General features: G+C 37.7%; 1 protein-coding gene across 13 annotated transcripts in view; it reads left to right on the top strand.

Annotated features, from left to right (window-relative positions):
- LOC132863955 (supervillin-like) overlaps positions 1-17,550 on the top strand; it is a 66,466-nt gene that overhangs the window by 33,052 nt on the left and 15,864 nt on the right. For 4 of the 13 annotated variants that reach the window (XM_060897149.1, XM_060897089.1, XM_060897067.1 and 1 more), the window contains exons 7-19: positions 972-1,043; positions 3,194-4,075; positions 4,458-4,631; positions 5,170-5,204; positions 6,230-6,294; positions 6,450-6,586; positions 7,930-8,025; positions 9,905-10,154; positions 11,500-11,568; positions 12,071-12,386; positions 13,748-13,976; positions 15,725-15,857; positions 17,141-17,185. In XM_060897149.1, coding sequence (XP_060753132.1) covers positions 972-1,043; positions 3,194-4,075; positions 4,458-4,631; positions 5,170-5,204; positions 6,230-6,294; positions 6,450-6,586; positions 7,930-8,025; positions 9,905-10,154; positions 11,500-11,568; positions 12,071-12,386; positions 13,748-13,976; positions 15,725-15,857; positions 17,141-17,185 — 2,503 coding nt within the window. The remainder of the gene's footprint in view (positions 1-971; positions 1,044-3,193; positions 4,076-4,457; positions 4,632-5,169; positions 5,205-6,229; positions 6,295-6,449; positions 6,587-7,929; positions 8,026-9,904; positions 10,155-11,499; positions 11,569-12,070; positions 12,387-13,747; positions 13,977-15,724; positions 15,858-17,140; positions 17,186-17,550) is intronic. The other 9 variants (XM_060897080.1, XM_060897115.1, XM_060897140.1 and 6 more) reach the window with 6 other exon arrangements.

The raw sequence follows: 17,550 nt of genomic DNA, 5'->3' as shown, positions 1-17,550 counted from the left end.
TTGGGTTCAAAAGTTTATCCTCATTGTTGTGGTAAATTTATCACAGGAAAATTATTTTTAAATTCTATTCAACGTATGCCTCTGGGCAGTGAAAAAGTAATAATAACCGGTGCATTGTGCCTCTGCTATAATAAAGAAATTAATTCTGTTAAATGTTGCTTTCACAAATTTGGAATTTCCTTTTTTCTTATTTTCAAGATCACGGATGTAAAATGGCATGGATGGGCTTTTAAATTAACAATAGTTTACCTTCTGTACATGTAAATCTTACTATGGAATGTCATGGTAGATTTTTCAATTAACTTTAGATTATGCCGTTTATATTACCGAGTTAACAAATGTTAAAGCCTTTGTGATCATTTCTTTGAGACATTTTGATCCCTGCTGCGGTTCAGACATATCATCTTTTTTTTCTTTGTTTTTTTCTGATTCATTTGGGCGAAGGTTAGGACTTGACCTTAAAACATTAGCAACAGCACAGGGTGAGATTTCATAACTTGGCAGAGCCTCTCATCCCATGTTGTCATGTTAGTGTCATATTACTGTCATTGCTGAAGGGTTGGTTGCTGTGAGGGTAAAAGATCATATATCATATATTTCTGTTCACATCATATATCCATGTCATTCTGCGGACATATATCCATTGTTATTTATTTATTTATTTATTTATTTTATTCAAATGCACAACCACAATACTTTCAAAACTTATGCTTTTATGTTGTATCTCAGTGTGTCATGCTATTCACAGGTGCACACATGTTTTCACCATAATTAATGTATGCACAGTCACTAGAATGAATTAATTACAGTAGTATGTAACTATTGCTACTACTTTTCTTTACATTACATTTCACTTTATAAAGTAAGTCATGTTCTGAATCATTATGTTGGCATATTTTGTATGCATTATTGTATGCCGTTCCATCGCTCATCATTACACTGTACACTGGGTCATTCACTCTTGTTTTAAGCGCTTATAGTCAATGGTCACTCCAGACTGATTCAGAAGGAGACACCATTTCCCCAATCAACTGGCCCTCCAGGTACCTTTTGGGACGATCAGTGTGTCGTATACACTTCCATTAATTTCCACTGCTTTTAACAGCATGACCCAGTTCAAAAGACTTTAGCCCCTTCTCTTAGATCCAGGATGTATACATAGAGTTCAATAGTCAGAGCACTTTAGCACTTAAGCTGGTTTGTTCCTTAATTATTAACAGGATGAATCAAAGGAATTTCTAAAGGAGAAAATAGAAGTGGAAGTAGTAGTAGTAATAATAATGATAATAATAATAATAAAGTTTTTCCTATGTTTATAGCTCTATGAGAAGGGTTTGGATTAAAATTTTTGAATTGGGCCTCTAATTGCTTTACTCATAGTCATCCCTGACACACTTTTTCCCCCTCAGTCCTGTTTTGTTCTCTTTTTTGATTCAATGTGTGGTTCATTTTTAGGTTCCACATTAGCACAAAAAAAACCCCACTAGTCACTAATTGTCTTAATGCACCAGTTAATCCAACAAGCATTAATTGCTCCTTGTTTCATAGAAGATTGTTCCTTGTGGTTTTGTATTTTAAGCATAACTTATGTCTTATAGCTGTTGTGTTTCTTGACAGTTTAATTGAATCTAACTTTCTAATGTTCTTTTCACTTGGTTTGTGAGACTTGAAATGCTCAATACCAAACTTCCAAATGCTTATTTTATTGACAAATTGTGTTCCTGGTTTTTATCCATTAGTCTGTTTCTCTCTTCCCTCGTTTTGGCCAATCCCAACAGGGTGAAAGATTTGCAATGTATTTCAACATTCAGAGTGAAGTATTTGGTGCAATGAGTCAGTGAACTCTACATCGTATTCTTAAATCTATGACTAAGAAATGAAATAGGATATTTTCTCAGCATATTGAGTATCTCATCATAATAGGCCCTTCTGTTTAGAATCACATCTGGGTTTAGTGTCTGGATATAAAATATATTTACATTGTCGCAGTCTCATTGGTTTGTATTTGACTAACTAAACACTTAATTGGTTTAAGGTTCCTCACGGAATGTCCTGTGGTATATTTAGTGTCAGGATTTCATAAGCTTATTATTCTATATCTAAGTCTAAGCAGGTTTTCTTAATCATTAACCCGCCCATTATTTTGGCTATACTGTATAAAGCATTATTTTAAGACTGTTAATTAGGTGTCAGTTTAAAGGCATGGAAAAAAAAAAGATCTATATTTAATCTGTTGAGGAAAAACTGTACCAAAGAGACCTAATGGGTTTAGTTTTGCGAGTGTAAATCATTAGCTTATCTTCGACTTGGATGAAACTTTTACTATCTCTGAGAGTGTAAAAGAGCTAGCAAATGAGCTGTGATACAGGCAGAGACTTCTCTATATAGACAATATTATAACACTCGGCTGCAAAAGCTCAATCTTTGATAGGGTCCCAGATTACAATGTGTCCTGTTGATGGAGAGAAACCAAATATTGGGCCTGGTTAGTGCCTCCAATGCACTAACCATTAACCAAATGCATCCAATGATGAGGAAAACTGCTTACGTGAAGCACCCACATTTATGGAAAATAACAAAAATGTTTGAATTATGCCATCTGCTACAAACTTTGTTATTGGACTGTTATTCTTAACAAAAACGCCTTAAATGAGCAAACATTATAGCAAATCTTATTATGAAGTGCTTCATTAATGCATAAATGCATTATGTCCTACTAGACATCCTTGTTAGGCCAAAGGCAAAAGGTACATTTTGAATCTTTTTCCTTAAACACCAATTTTGTTTTTGTTTTCTCCATTATTCTTCATCCACCTATGGTGGATGATGATTAAAATGAGTTATATGAAAAAAATAAACTATGAAATTCTGGTTATACTGCTGCCAATTGTCATTAAATCCACATTCACTTTTTCAGCTTCAAGTATTCATTATAGTATGTCTGGAGATTATTTCAGTTCTAGCATGTTTCTCATTACTGCTGCTACAGGGATGATTAATTCTTAATGTTTTCTCATAGATTATCAGGGTAACGGAACTATATCTAAATCCAGCCATGCCTTAATACGTATAATACAATTTAGATCAGAAAAAGGGCAACATGAATTCGTCACTGCCTTCCTTGTGCAGTGTTTTCTTTTGTTTCAGTTCCTTCATTCTCTAACTTGTTAACCTTTTGTATCTCCTTCTGAAGAATCAGAGTCAGGGAGAGACTGACTCATGACAGGCCATCACACCAAAGTGCAGAGCTCAGTACCCCATCAGAATACCCTGTGTACCGCAGTCATGCAAAGATTTCCACTACCAACCAGGAAGAACCAAAATCCCACTTCCATTACCATCCATCCCAGCTGCACCAATCTCGCACTGGGCAAGCTGAGAATCAGGACCCTGGATGCCATGGCTACCTCTCCATTGGCACTGAGCCTTCTTGCCCCCAGGTTTGGCAAGATGCTCAAATGAAGGTAGAGGAAACAAGTAGTCGTTCAATGGCAGAGGGGCTTCTGAAGAAAAGGAAAGCAGTTTTGACCCCTGAGATCAGTCAGAGAGAGAGACATGTCAATGACATTCAACCCGGAAGATCCTACGATACAGATCTGGTGGCACGCCACCAGGTGCGCACTGCACCAAGCCAAGAGGAAGTCCTGGTAGGAGAACCTAGAGGAAGGCAGGGGCGATGGTCACAGAGGGAGGAGTATACTGAACATGTATCTCGACTTCAAGCAACTGAAGAAATGTATGCGAGAGCCAGGCAGGCCCAGGAGAGAGCACCTAATGGCTGGAATAACCAACATGGTACCACCGATCAGCCATCAGGCATCCAAGGTTCTTCTCCAGCAACAAGTGGTAGATGGGCTCCAGATCCAACTAAGCAAATGAGTCGATACCCATCAGCCTCAGGCAGACCTCAAACCACTCTTGAAACTACTAGCCAGAAAGCCATTCGCAACAGAGAGGCTGTACCTCAAGAGGCCAAGGCCACCAGAGACCATTCTCCAGTAGACATGAGAGTTTCTGTAGCTCAGTTGCGCCACTCCTATCTCGAGAGTGCAACAAACTCCCAAAAACCTGAACAGTACGTTGTTCTTTGAATCTACTGCTCCGTATACTTCTGGGACTAACCTTGACCGATACTAAAATGGCTTTCATTAACCTCCTAAACAACAAGAGACCTCAATAAAACTGAAATTAATCACTTGCTGTTCTAACTGAAGTAATACTAACCATTGGTGGTTTCTTTATTAGTTTCTTATTAACTCTTCTCAGCCTTGCAATGTGGCTTGAGTCATTCATTAATTTTATTCTTCCTTGGGGCCAGAAATACAAGTGCTCTTTTAATAATTGCCCGATTTCTTGTAACTTTTCAGCCTTTCTGGATTTCTTGATCCTGCACTGATGTGAGTTTTCTTTTCCTTCATCCAATGCTTCTCTTTGCTTACTCCATCCTGCTGTGGTAGGGCAGAGCGCTTTCCTGCGTCCACCGAGGTGCCCTGGAGAAGTGAGCGAGGTGGCAGCAGAGCTTCCCGTCGGCCTCGGCGATACTTATCGCCCCATGCGAAAGAGACTAGAAAGACTTCTGAGAGGTTTAGAACTCAGCCAGTCACATCATCTGAGTGGCAGGAATCTGATAGGTGGGGTCGATGAGCGAACTGATCATGCATAATCAATAAAGAATGTTGCACTAAAACATGATCTGTACTTCTGTTGAATGGAGTGTTGAGTGATGTATCATCCTGTAAGGAGCAGGTTGGCTTGCTTTTTTAACTGTTGGTTCCCAATCATAGTATTCGTCCTCACCAACAATCCCACAATAATCACATTACTAAAATACTACACTTGCAGTGATCAATATAATATTTGTCAGCAGTTATTCCAATGTTTTTTAGTAAGGGTCATTGTAGTACTCTGGTGTGTTATTTTTGGATTTTAGCTTTAATCGCATGTGATTTGCCTAACATCAATTGCTTCTGCTTTTAATCTTCTTTTCTCCTGTTCATTTCTGTCCGTTTAAAGCTTGCTGATTGCTCACTTGACTAATTATATTATAGCTATTCAGGTTTTTGTCCTCTTCCATCCTATTGATTAGCTCATTAGCTTGCAACGCCTGAATTAAGTTGATATTTTGGGGAGCTTTTGAATGTCCTAAGATTGTGTTTTTGCACTCCACAGGTCTTGCCCAATCCCAGAACCACAAATCACTGAAGGTAATTTATTATTGTTTTTAATTAATCTGGAACTGTTGCAGTACATAAACTGTATTTTTATTTATTTTTTTATTTTTTTTTTTGTCTGCACAGCAGATTTGTTTGTGCACTCTCCTTCTAAAACAAGTCTTTAAATGCATTTTTACGGCTTGTTAACACACTTGGGAGGATTGCTTATTCGAACAGGATGATGTAACCTGATTACTGGCCATCAAGAAATTTGCCTTGATTTCAGATCTGTGTATGAGTGATGAGACACGCAGTGGCATTACTCATTCAGCAGTGTTACAGACTTACAGCTGTTTTCTGGTTATAAGCAATAGGCTCAAGATATCCAGGCACAATAATGTTTATAATGACGATATTGTAGCGCAGAGATTGACAAGAAGGCAAAAGGTTTCGGATGGTCGTCAGACTAGGTGTTCTCTCGATACTGATACTTGCTCATAGTTCTCGATCAAAGTTTAATAGCTCAGAATTAGTCAAAAATTATATATTAGCAGTTATTTAAGTTTTCAAATCTTCACCAATCCCCCCAGTTCTAGATCGGGATATTAAAATATTTATATGCCGTTGAATTGCAGCACGCAAGCTCACTCTCTTATCTGAAACACTGTATCTGAGCAAATGTTCCTTCCCATAGCTTGAGGCTGTGTCGGATAACCATTCTTTACAGATGATGTCAGAACTACAGTATCGTCCCACCTGCTGGTCTGAGATCTTGTCCAAATTAAGTTGCAGTAGCCTTCAGCTTTGTAACAGCTGGTTATGGTCAGTGACCTAATTAGAAGGCCTCCACTTGTTGACAACAGAAATAATTTGCCTGTAATTGGTTCGAGAGTGAAGTGCAGGAATGTGTTTCTCTGTGCCTGAAATCTTTTCACCATGTGTGCTGCACTTTTTGTGTTGCTTTTGTGAGGTATTTGCTTTGAGAAGGCTGTTCTCACGAATATTCCTTCCAACTTGATTTCTCTCTCTCTCTTTTTTTTTTTTTTTTTTCTTGGTCATTCGCCTTCTTCTCCCAGTGGATGAGGAGAAGTTGGATGAGAGAGCAAAGATGAGTGTTGCTGCCAAACGCTCTCTATTCAGGGTATGTGTGTGAATGTGTGTCTTCCTGCTTCTGTGTGTTGGTATGCTCAAAAGTATGTACACATTTTTGTCACATAGCTCACAAAAATTATGAGCAATGGGAAGGTATTTATCTTGCATTTTTCATGTGGAGCTTTTACTGTGTTTTACTTTCAGGAGCTGGAGAAAAGTGTGGATGGTGCAGCTTTAAAGGCACAAAACCAAAATGCTGCCTTAGCACGTAGACTAAGAAGAGGTCAGGACCGCTATCGTACCCAGCCCATCACATCAGAGGAAGTTGTCATTGCCGCTACGTAAGAAGACAAACACAAAGCACAGAACACATTTTCCTTTCATGCCTCTCCAGTAGTAGGTGTGTCTTTCATGTAAGACCTTTACAGAAACAATTAAAAATGAGCAGTGTGGCAAAAACATTATTTGAGATTTTAGTAGAGATTTTGCTAGAATATTTAAAGCAATATTTATATTTTTAAGCACAGAGCCAGGGAAAGAGCAATGAAGTTACTGATACTTTTGTTTGAAGTGCCAAAAAAATTATTTGCTTCAAAAATATGTCTTGTCACCTTTTTCTGGTTTAAAAAAAGTGTTAAAAAAGGTACTGATGATACCTTGGGATTCAATTAATGTCCACATTAGACATTAGAAAAGGGAAGAAAATTTGATTTTGTTGACAGTTATTGGTGCCAGATTTTTTGGTTTGAGTGTTTCATAATTTCCTCTGGAATTCATATGCAGAATAATCCGTAGAGTTTACAGAATATTATGAAAAACGAAAGCAATATGTAAACAGCAGTTCTGTGGGTGGAAATGGTGTGTTGTTGAGAGAGCTTCGAGCTGACAAGTAGGATACAGTAACCCAGATAAGCACTTTTTACAACCCGAGTGAGCAGAAAAGCATCTCATCATGCATAATGCTTACAACCCTGAGGTGTATTTGTTAGGACAGCAGAAGAGCATATCAGATCCTGCTTCTATTAGCCAAGAAAGCTGAGGGTACAGTGGGCACAGATTTACAAAAACTGGACAGTTAATGTTTTCCAGTACTTGAAAATCCCAGGAGATCAGCAAATTCTGAAATACTCAGACCAGTCCCTCTGGCAGCAACATTCTGATCTGAAATGGTCCGATCAATAAGTTCATAGTTTTTTTCCCATTCTGATGTTGATGTAGATACAAGAGCTTCAGGTAATGTTCACATTTTATGCATTGTACTAATGCCATGTGACTGTCTGCTAATTAATCATTGATTTAAGAATTTGATGTAAAGCTGTTCCTGTTAAAGTGCATACAGTACAAAGTACTTTTTAATGATGGCTTCCTTAACTGTAGGTTAGTTTAAAAGTTTAAGAGTTTGGAATATCATTACTTTTTCCATTACAAATGGCTCTGCTATTCAGTTGTGTGCACATTATTTGTGCTGAATTTGTTTCGTCAGGTAGTTATTTAATTTTATTGAATTTTACTTTACACTGACCTGTCTGCTGTGCTGTGACATCATTTCAGACTGTCTGTGGACATTTGCTCAAATCTACCAGTCACATTCCTTTGGACTTATTTGTGATTCTTCTGTCTCTTTCTTTCCCCCCTTTTTTTTTTAAATTTATTTTCTCACTCTTTCTTTTCTTGTCCTGTGAAGTTCCCCTGGTCCATTGTCACAGACTGTATCTGTTCATTCTTCAGTAACACGTGTTCCTAGTCCCACTGTAGTCAGCAGCACAGTCACCCAACACAGGTACCCAGGCGTCTCTCTTGTTCTCACACACACACACACCTACACACGAGCATGTGTGAATGTGTGTGTAGAAGAGGCATGGTCACTCTAATGGATACTAATGTGTCTAAATGTCATCGCATTAAGCATGTAGATAGCACAGTAGTTAACACATGCTCTGTAATGTGAACTAGACAGCTTTGTGGTCTGGATGCAGCAAAAGAAGTGAAAGGTCTGTTATTTTAGTAGGGTATTATTTTTAAGCATGAACTATCTGTATGTGCAGTGCTCTCTCGTGTGGATTGAACAAGTACTGCCACTTTTTAAAAATTTGTACACTACTCTTTTTAAAAAGTAGGGGGCCTCATTTATAAAGAAATACCTAAAGGTTTCTATGTGGATCTGTCATTCCTTAAAGGTGGGGTGCACAATGTTTGAGAGAGGCTTCAGAAAACTGATTCGGGCCAACTAACAAAACAAACGTGTAGCCAATGAGCAGAAAGGGGTGTGTCTTGTCAATATGCGGCGGAGAGAGTGTTCAATGTTTGACTTTAGCCAAAAGCGATTGAAACCTTGACATGGCGGATACCTGCCGTTACCTCTGCCTCGGGTTCTAGGTGTTGAACTTTGCCTTCCACGTGAAATGAAGCTAAACCTTTCATGGTACAACACACAGTACCACAAAACACATTTGACCTGTATTACCATAGTATTACTCCTTGAGTTCATTTATTGATAAAAAATATCCCCTCGGCCAGCTGCCCCAGCAGGTTCCGCCATTATAGTTGCCTGGGTTACGTATGTATGTGGGGGGGTGGAGCTATCAAAACAGGGGTGACACCCATTTGGGTTAAAGGCGTGTTTGTTTTGGTGATTTCAAATGTCAACATTGGATTTCAAACATCGTGCACCCCATTTTTATGAGCTTTCTTTTATTTGAGGGGGAAAAAAAAATATAAAAAAGATCCATGTGCATGATTTTGCTTCTGGCCTAAGTTTTCTGTAATGTTTTACTTGGAGTATGTAAGCCACTCCACTTCCTAACGCATTCATTTATTAATCATCTTCGTTATTGTGAATGTTCTATAGACATTGGTGGTAATTTATTATTATTATTATTATTATTATTATTATTATTATTATTATTATTACTATTATTACTATTATTATTATTATTATTATTAATAATAATAATAATAATAATAATAATAATAATAATAATAATAATAATAATAATGATGATGATTATTATTATTATTATTATTATTATTATTATTATTATTATTATTATTATTATTACAAAAAGATTTTATAAGAGACCCCTGGTTTCTTTTATATAAACATGCCATACAAGTCATTTGACATCTACATCTTTAGCAAACTGGTTGATCTCTTGTAGATACCTTTAATAAGCATAGATGTGATTTGTGATAATGAACAGATTCTTCACTTGTTCACTGTGCTGCAAACATGTCAGAGACAGTCCTGCTTTGAGAGCATACTTCCTCAGGCTCTAGTAAGACCTGCATGGTTGTGCTGTAACATTATGACCCTTTCTGCTACACTGAATATCTGTCACTGTAGTTTTCATGCACTCATTTAATTCTGTCCATAATGAGCAGCATTCATTTTGATATGTGCATAAACATTGTTTAAAACATTGTTATGAAAGTAGACTGTCCTGATTTTAAAGTTTTGTGTAGAATGAATGTGGCTTTATTGTTGGTCATATTATATTGCACTGTCATTGCTGGACTAAAAAAATCCTTTGTCTGGTGTTTCCTCTACAGTCGGTGCATGACTCGGGCAATGTTCAGTTTTATATTTTTCCTTTTTTATCTGTCGTTTTTGTTTCCCATTTCTCACTCACATATTTTCTGTGCTGCAATTCCTTTCTTAGCTCTCTGGTGAGGGAGCAAGCACGAGAGGCCAGATTGCAGGAGACAGCAGAGGTGGAAAAGCCGCACCCAGCTGAACAAGGCCAGGAGGAGCCTGACCTGTCCACTCTCAGCCTGGCAGAGAAAATGGCCATCTTTAACAAACTCACCCAGCAGTCTGGTGTCAACCCCATCCGCCACAGAGACACTCGGGCACGGCGTAGTAACGCTCGCTACCAGACCCAGCCTATCATACCCGGAGAGGTGGAGCAGGTGTGGAATGGTTTTACACTTTTACATCATTGGTGTGTTATAAATGGAACTTAAATGTGTATAACAGTAATACAGGACACCTACAGTCTTCTCCAGAATTATTGCTATCCTTCATGAAAATAAGTGAGACTGTATAGTTATAATTAACATAAAAACATGCAATATCGGGTGAAGCCACCCCAAGCCACATCATAACACTGAGCCTCTTCCTGTAATTTCTTACAAGTGTGGAATTACTTGTAGAGGATCCTGAGCCACTCCTCCATGCTGCATGTTTCCAGCTCCTTTATATGATTAGGTTTTTATGCATATAGATTTTTCGTTTAGTCCACATTCTTTCTACAGGTCTTAAACCCAGAGAAGGTCATTGCCAAACAAGTGGTTTTTGTGTTCCCACAACTATTCGAGTATTGGTTTGGATCTACAGTGGCAGCTTAGAGCTGCACTTTGTACAATATTATGAACACCCAGTCATCACCTCCTTTTGGGTTTTTAAACACACCGTTTCATTCATCTTCATTTTTTGAACGTAGATTTAGCCGCTGCTTTGCTATCATAACAACCTCCAATTTTCCAGGAAGTCTTTCCACTAGAGGAGGTTTGTGGTGTAGTTCTAGTTCATCCTAAAGGTGTTCATTAGGGTTGAGTCCAGGGCTCTGTGTAGGCCACACAAGTTCTTCCAACCTTGGCAAATATTCCAAACTGAGCACTGTTATGCTGGAATAAGTTTATAAGGGCCCTTTACTTCCAACAAATGGGAACTCTTACTGCAACAGCATACAAGTAAATCCTATGCAAGTGTATAGTGTGTGTGTATATTGACTGCTTTCAAATATCTAAACATTTTAAGTAAAGGCTACACATGGGTGTGATGATCAGGTGTGCACAAACTTTTTGCCATTTTGTGTAACACATTCTGGTATGTTTGCAATCAGTCTTGACGAGAGCTCTGGACCACCTGTACAACTGCATCCTGTAAAGGCTCTTACTTTTGATTATTTTTCCGGGTTACACTACCTGACATTGCAAGCTACTTCCTATCACCATTTGAAAGTGGCAAAACAATCTTTTATTAATAAAAATGTCACCTGACTCAAGGATTGTACTAAAACAAAAGTACTTGACACCATAATTGTAAGGTTTCTGACAGCCATCTCCCCTGGCATATTGTGTTACAGTTCATAAACAAAAAGTGGTGTACACACAGTATAAAATAATCACTTTAAATCAATTGTAAAAGATCAGTTAGTGCGTCATTTACAACGCTTTTCCCTTTTACCATTACTGCTTTTACTCTGCATGCACACACAAATACAGCTGTGCTTGATGCTTCTCTTTGGTGCAGGATGGCTCGAACTCTGATCTTTATGAGGAGGAGATGTGGCTCTCAGACGGACTGAGTGATCTGGACCATGTGAGAGCTGTGTGGTTGTTTCATCTGCTTTAGTTTTACTCAGCTCGCAGTAAAACTATAGGCTTTTAGTGTGTTATGTGCGTTAGTGTTACTGTATAAATCATAGTCCCACAAGGTGCTAGTTAGATTTAATAGTGAGTTGACTAGGATTCTATGGGACTGTGGACCTTTTTATACATAAATTTGTTTGGAGGAGTTGCTATTGATATAAAGTCATGTGTACTGTATGTTGCATTTGTGTTTGTTGGAATGTATCGCTATATACGTCTGCACTGGTCATTGATCTGTTGGCTGAATATTGCACCCTGGAGTATTTTCTTATGGACAAGTGTTTTGGAAAGTATGGAAAAGTTTTTTTGTTTTTTTTTGTGACGTTTATGTATTTACTGAAGAAGAATACTGTGAAGCATGTATTTGGTGCATCTTGTGTTAGCTGTGACCAAACATGTGCATATTCTTATTTGACTTTGTAATTCTTCTGATTTTTTTTATCTATCTGTAGATTGGAGGTGGCTCTCATTTCACCTCCTCCTCCTCTGCTGTAAAATCGACCACAGTTTCTACAGTCCATGCAGGTGATATCCATCTGACCCAACCCAGTGTGACCAACAGCTATACTGAACGAGATGTTCCGTCTTGGCGACATCCAGGCAGAGGTGCCTCTGAGCTGCCTGGAGCTGAGAGACAGGAGTCCAGCCTGGGTCCGTGTATGAGGAAACTTCCTTCTTCGGAGAAAGAGAAGCAGCCAGACAGAGAGGCAGTGACTTCATGTGACCTCCAGGAGACAGATGGACATCAGAGATTATCAGGATTGGCAGGTAGGGTTATTTAGTGTGTTTTCTTCAGTAGATTGTTTTTTCATGTATTTTTGTCCTTTTTATGTGACAAGGAAGTGCTGCAACACTGACAAAATGTTAAATCTGTACCTAATGTGGTTTAGGTGGTTTATCAATGTTTTCCTGTGCAGCTTTGAAAGAGCAACAGTGTAAAAAAAAAACACTGATTTAAAAGACAACATGTGTATAGACTGATGTGCTGAATGCTCTATCATTATTGAGCATGCTGCTAGCAAGCTAATTCACCAAAGTAAGCTAAGCTTTTTTTACCACACTCCAAAAATATTTAACTAAAAATAAGTTAAAAAATAATTAAGTAAAAATGTATTGCTCTGAACCTTCTTGCAGTCTTTGCATGGAATATTTTGTGCCTCCTCATCCTCAGACCAGATCCTCCATTTCACCAAAGCATTTCTGAAGCGGTAAACCAGAATTAACTGAAATGATCAGGTTTATGTTCAATCCCAGTGTTGGGTTACTTTTTTTTATCGGTTGTGTAATTACAGTTGGTCAACTTCGTTCCGGTCTCCCAATCCCATCATGTTTTATTAACAACGTCTTAGAAAAAACAAGCCATAGCTTTCTCATGTTAAATAGCAGTTAGGTGCAAATGAGCCTGTGAAGGAGTGGATGTGTGATCCAGTGATATTGGCTCAGACATGGCTATGGATCCACCCTGTCTATGATAGATGTTCAACACAGATGACTGAAATATAAGAATGATGTATTTACACAAAACAGAACAGTGTACTGTAGGTTAGATTAGTGATTATTCAGTTTATATGATGTTGACAAGCAGCAGTTGTATCTCTGAGTATATTTCTTTAACGAACTAAAGTTAATGAACTGTACTCATCTCATTATGAGAGCATGGCCTTCAGAAACAAGCTGTCAATAATCAATAATATCGTCACAGATTCAGACAATCAATAATATCAATAATCAATTGTAAATAATTACAACAATCAATAATATCGTCACAGATTCAGACCATTGCTTAAAATATGATTTGTTGTCTGCATTTGACTGTAAATGTCACAGAGACAGAAAAAACCTCCAGCTGTGTCAGTGCTGTTTCCATGCAAGCTTGCGGTTCTGCAGATTTCCTGTATCTGAATGTAAAGATGTTTATAACTCTCACACCTTAACTGAACTGAAATCTGTAAATTAACCGGCACACTGTTACACTCAGTCGGATAGTAAAATGATCTCAACAACAGGCTAGGACAGAGCAGGAGAAAACCACACACCCGACCTCAGTGTGTCTGTCTAGCTGCTCTCTGTATGAACGGAGGCTGTCCTAACCGTTTCCTGTGTGTACGTGCATGTCTTCTGTGCAACAGGTCTTCCTGATCAGGCTCTTTCAGTGAGAGCTGCAGCAGCTCCGAGTGCGTCTCAGCTGTCGAACGGGAGCACTGCTTTCCCACAGCACACGCACACACAGCATTTGCTCCAGTCCGGCAGAGAAGCTGTCTCAGAGGACAGGGAGAGGACCAGAGAGAGAGAACACGACGCAGAAGACGCAGAGGAAATTTCAGACATGTCGGCAAGACAGATATCTATCAAAGAGAGGTGAGTTGCTCTGTGCATGTGTGTGCGTTCTTGGGCTTTAACTCATAAGTCTTTGTTCGTTTGTATTTTGAATGTAAAGTATATTTTACATGTGAAAGGAAGAGACTTGTATCTGTATATGTTTAAAACACTGGTGTTATGCTTTAGATATCCTTATCTTAAAATGTGCAAGTGAAAATGCTTTTATTGTTAATGATAGTGAAGGAAATAGAGTTTTAGTGAATAACATTAACTTGTGTTCACTTAAAAGGAAATGTGAAGTGCATGCTAATAAGATGTGACAGAAGCCAGGACACTTTGGACATTTCTATATATGGCTGTGTGTCTCAGAAGTGTTAATCAGTCATAGAATGATAACTTAAATGTTTACAGGAGGTGGAAGCTTCCAGGACATAGTACTCTAAAGCAGTCTGTGGAGACATTCGCATCAGTGTCTCACCCTGACAATATTAACCAATAATGTAGGCTAACTGTTGTGTATCTGAGGGTGAGTGTGATTGAAAGATGTGCTCTCAGGACACTTTTTTGGGCCAACGTTACAGTTCTTATCAGTGGAGAGAAATAGAGTCAGAAATTTTTTTTAAAAAAGTAAACGACAGAATAGTGAAATTTAGCATAAAAAAACTTGGTGTTTTTTTTTTTTATAGTGTGTTGCTTTCACTCATAATTTCACAACAGTTTATGAAACTGAGTTACCATATTAAAAATACTTTGTTGCAAAAAAATTGTTCCTGTTTACATTTTTTGTCCTTAGACTTGGTTACGGCTCCAATCACCTCATCATAGGTGCTTATTTTGGTATTTCAGCAGCTGTTATAAATTATCCCAGGACAGTAAAAATACCCCAGCGTTCCGTTATTGTTCACTGAACAAGTCACACAGATTTAGTGCATCTACTGTACAGTACATCCTACAGATGTGATTAAGGAACGTGGACATGTCTGTATTGTGTTCTCTTTTGACAAAACACATAAAAACCCCCTTTACTATCTGGCCAACTGATTTTGATTTAAATTGCTTTTTTACTGCTCTGTTGATTTATTTATTTGTTTGTTTGTTTGTTTGTTTGTTTGTTTTGTTAAAGGTAATTGTAGTACTAATGTTTGTAGAGCTAAGATTGCAGATATGAGCTATATGAGTACAAACTGCTGGTTGTTTTATTGTGCAAAGTGATGCAGCTTTAAAACCATCATAGTAGTAAATAACTTGATATGTTAATTAGCTGGCTACATACTCAAAAGATGTCATTCTTCCTCACTCTTATCTTCCATGACTCATGTTTTTTTTTGTTGTCGTATATAGCCGTGATGTGACATTATGGTGATGTTCTCCATGCTGCTACAATTAAACATCACTTCTTAAAAATTGTGTTTACATTTCACCATTGCCACTACAATATTGGAAGCTCTCCCAGTCCCATGAGTTTTGTGTAATCAGTTGTGATTTTTTTTTTTTTTTTTTTTTTTCTTCTTTTAGAAAAGAGTCACACAGTAATGCTTTAATACATTTTGAGATCTGCTTTTGGTTAGAGTGGCACCAAATCAGATGCCATTGAGCATTGCACATTACATGGGTATATGACTATACATATTAATATTCCAAAGTATACTATTTAAGAGCCATTGCATATATTCTGCAATAAATAAAGGCTCATCTTGTCTGCCACAAGTTTCTTTAACCTTGTTCGGTTCAGCATGTGCCGTTGCTGTTATACTGAAGTGCTTATTGCGATATTTCTGTGTGAACAGGCTGGCTCTACTGAGGAAGAGCGGTGAGGAAGACTGGAGGAACAGGATCAATAAGAAGCAGGATGTTGTCAAAGTGGCCATTTCAGAGAGACATGCTCAGCTATGGGAGGTGGAGCAAACATTTAAGAAGAAGGTAAAACGGATACCTTTGTCGCCTAACTAATAGTGGATATATCCACAACTAAGTGGATAAATAGGGTGCCAATATTTATCATAAAGGATGCAATTACTTTTGTATACAAGTGTATAGACAGGGTGCCAATATTTCTGAAGGCGAGCGGTCAGAATGGGCACCAGTACTTTTGTATGCAAGTGGATAGATGGAGTGCTGATATTATATGAGGCATGTGTACAGAGGGTGCCAATACTTTTGGAAGCGAATGGTTGGTGAATGCATTGAGAGTCTACTTAACATGTACATTGACTATGAGATTGAGAGAGAGAGCCTGCGCTTGCAGGCGTGTATGAGAGCTGAGCGCGAGCCTAAGATTCCCTCAGTGTATTTCTATGGGAATTTTTAGGGCATTTGGCCGCCCATATAATAATAATAATAATAATGATAATGGTCACAGTAATAGTTACCTCTCTGTTTGCATTACTAATAAACCTCCTTCACTAGTAGCCTAATTCTTTTACCCCTCCATTCTTTTCTTTCCTTGTGCATGATTGTTGCCTCATGTGTAATGTGAATTGTTTAACCTTACTGAAGGATATCCTTGTGGGATCTTTAGGCCACTCAAGGGGTTTTTCCTTTGTGGTGTTTGGTTTTTGGGCCAAATGTTAAAGATTATCGCATAATAAGAAAGCAAAAACAATTGTATCCTAAAGTTTTCTTTTTTTATTTTCTTTCTAAAAAGGTGGTTATCAGGTAATGATGGACTAGAGCCTTGAAATGTAGAGAACGAAAAACAACTGTAGGATAGAAGGAGAAAACAAAGCCCAGGATTAGAAAATATGATATCTGTCTTCTTAAAGAAAAAATAGATATTTGTAAATACATATATTAATTATTTTTTATATATATACTTATATATATATATATATATATATATATATATGAATAAAATTAGTGTTCTTATATAAAATACATATATTATAAATAAATATAGAAATACATATATTTAATTATGTTTTTATATGAATGTGTGTGTGTGTAGTGTGTATATATATATATATATTTTTTTTATCTTTTGTAAATCTGTAATCTTATTTATTTCTCATGGTGTACATTCCATGTACTATTATGACAATGGCTTCAAGTATAATACACTCTTAGGAAAACTTTTCTTTAAGGGTTAATTAGATTGTCTTGGCTCTTCCAAAAGAATACTGTACTGTACATGCTGTAGAACCTTCCCTAAGGACAGGTGAAGAACCCTTATGAGTTTCCTAAAAGTGTATTGTCGCTTTCTCCAGGGCAATGGAATGATAGATGAGTTTGCAGTCTCTGATCATCTCTGGGTAAGACTGCTCGCTGGTACAGAGCACATGCTTTGTGTGTTTGTGTTTCATCTCGAGGTGATGGCTGATTGGTGATGGGTGTGCTATGCTGGTATTTTTACACTGCTGTTCTGGTGACCTGACTGTTTGCATCACTTTGTGCTGGTGGATTTACTGGTGTTTCTCACTAAACTATGTGACCATGACGACAACACTGTATGACTTATTTCTTTCTCTGATGATTGATGGGGCTGTTTTGTTATTCTACTGATCTTGTGTTAGTGTGTCTATTTTTAAAGGTTGTGTAATATAAACTGTAACATTGGCCTGGTTTTTGATAGAGGGATGCAGGTCCGACAGCGCTTACTAACTGCAAAAAAAAAACT

Source organism: Tachysurus vachellii, chromosome 2 (assembly GCF_030014155.1).
Source record: "Tachysurus vachellii isolate PV-2020 chromosome 2, HZAU_Pvac_v1, whole genome shotgun sequence".
NCBI lineage: Eukaryota > Metazoa > Chordata > Actinopteri > Siluriformes > Bagridae > Tachysurus > Tachysurus vachellii.
The sequence above is the reverse complement of the archived record's forward strand: the minus strand, read 5'-3'. Positions and strand labels throughout refer to the sequence as shown.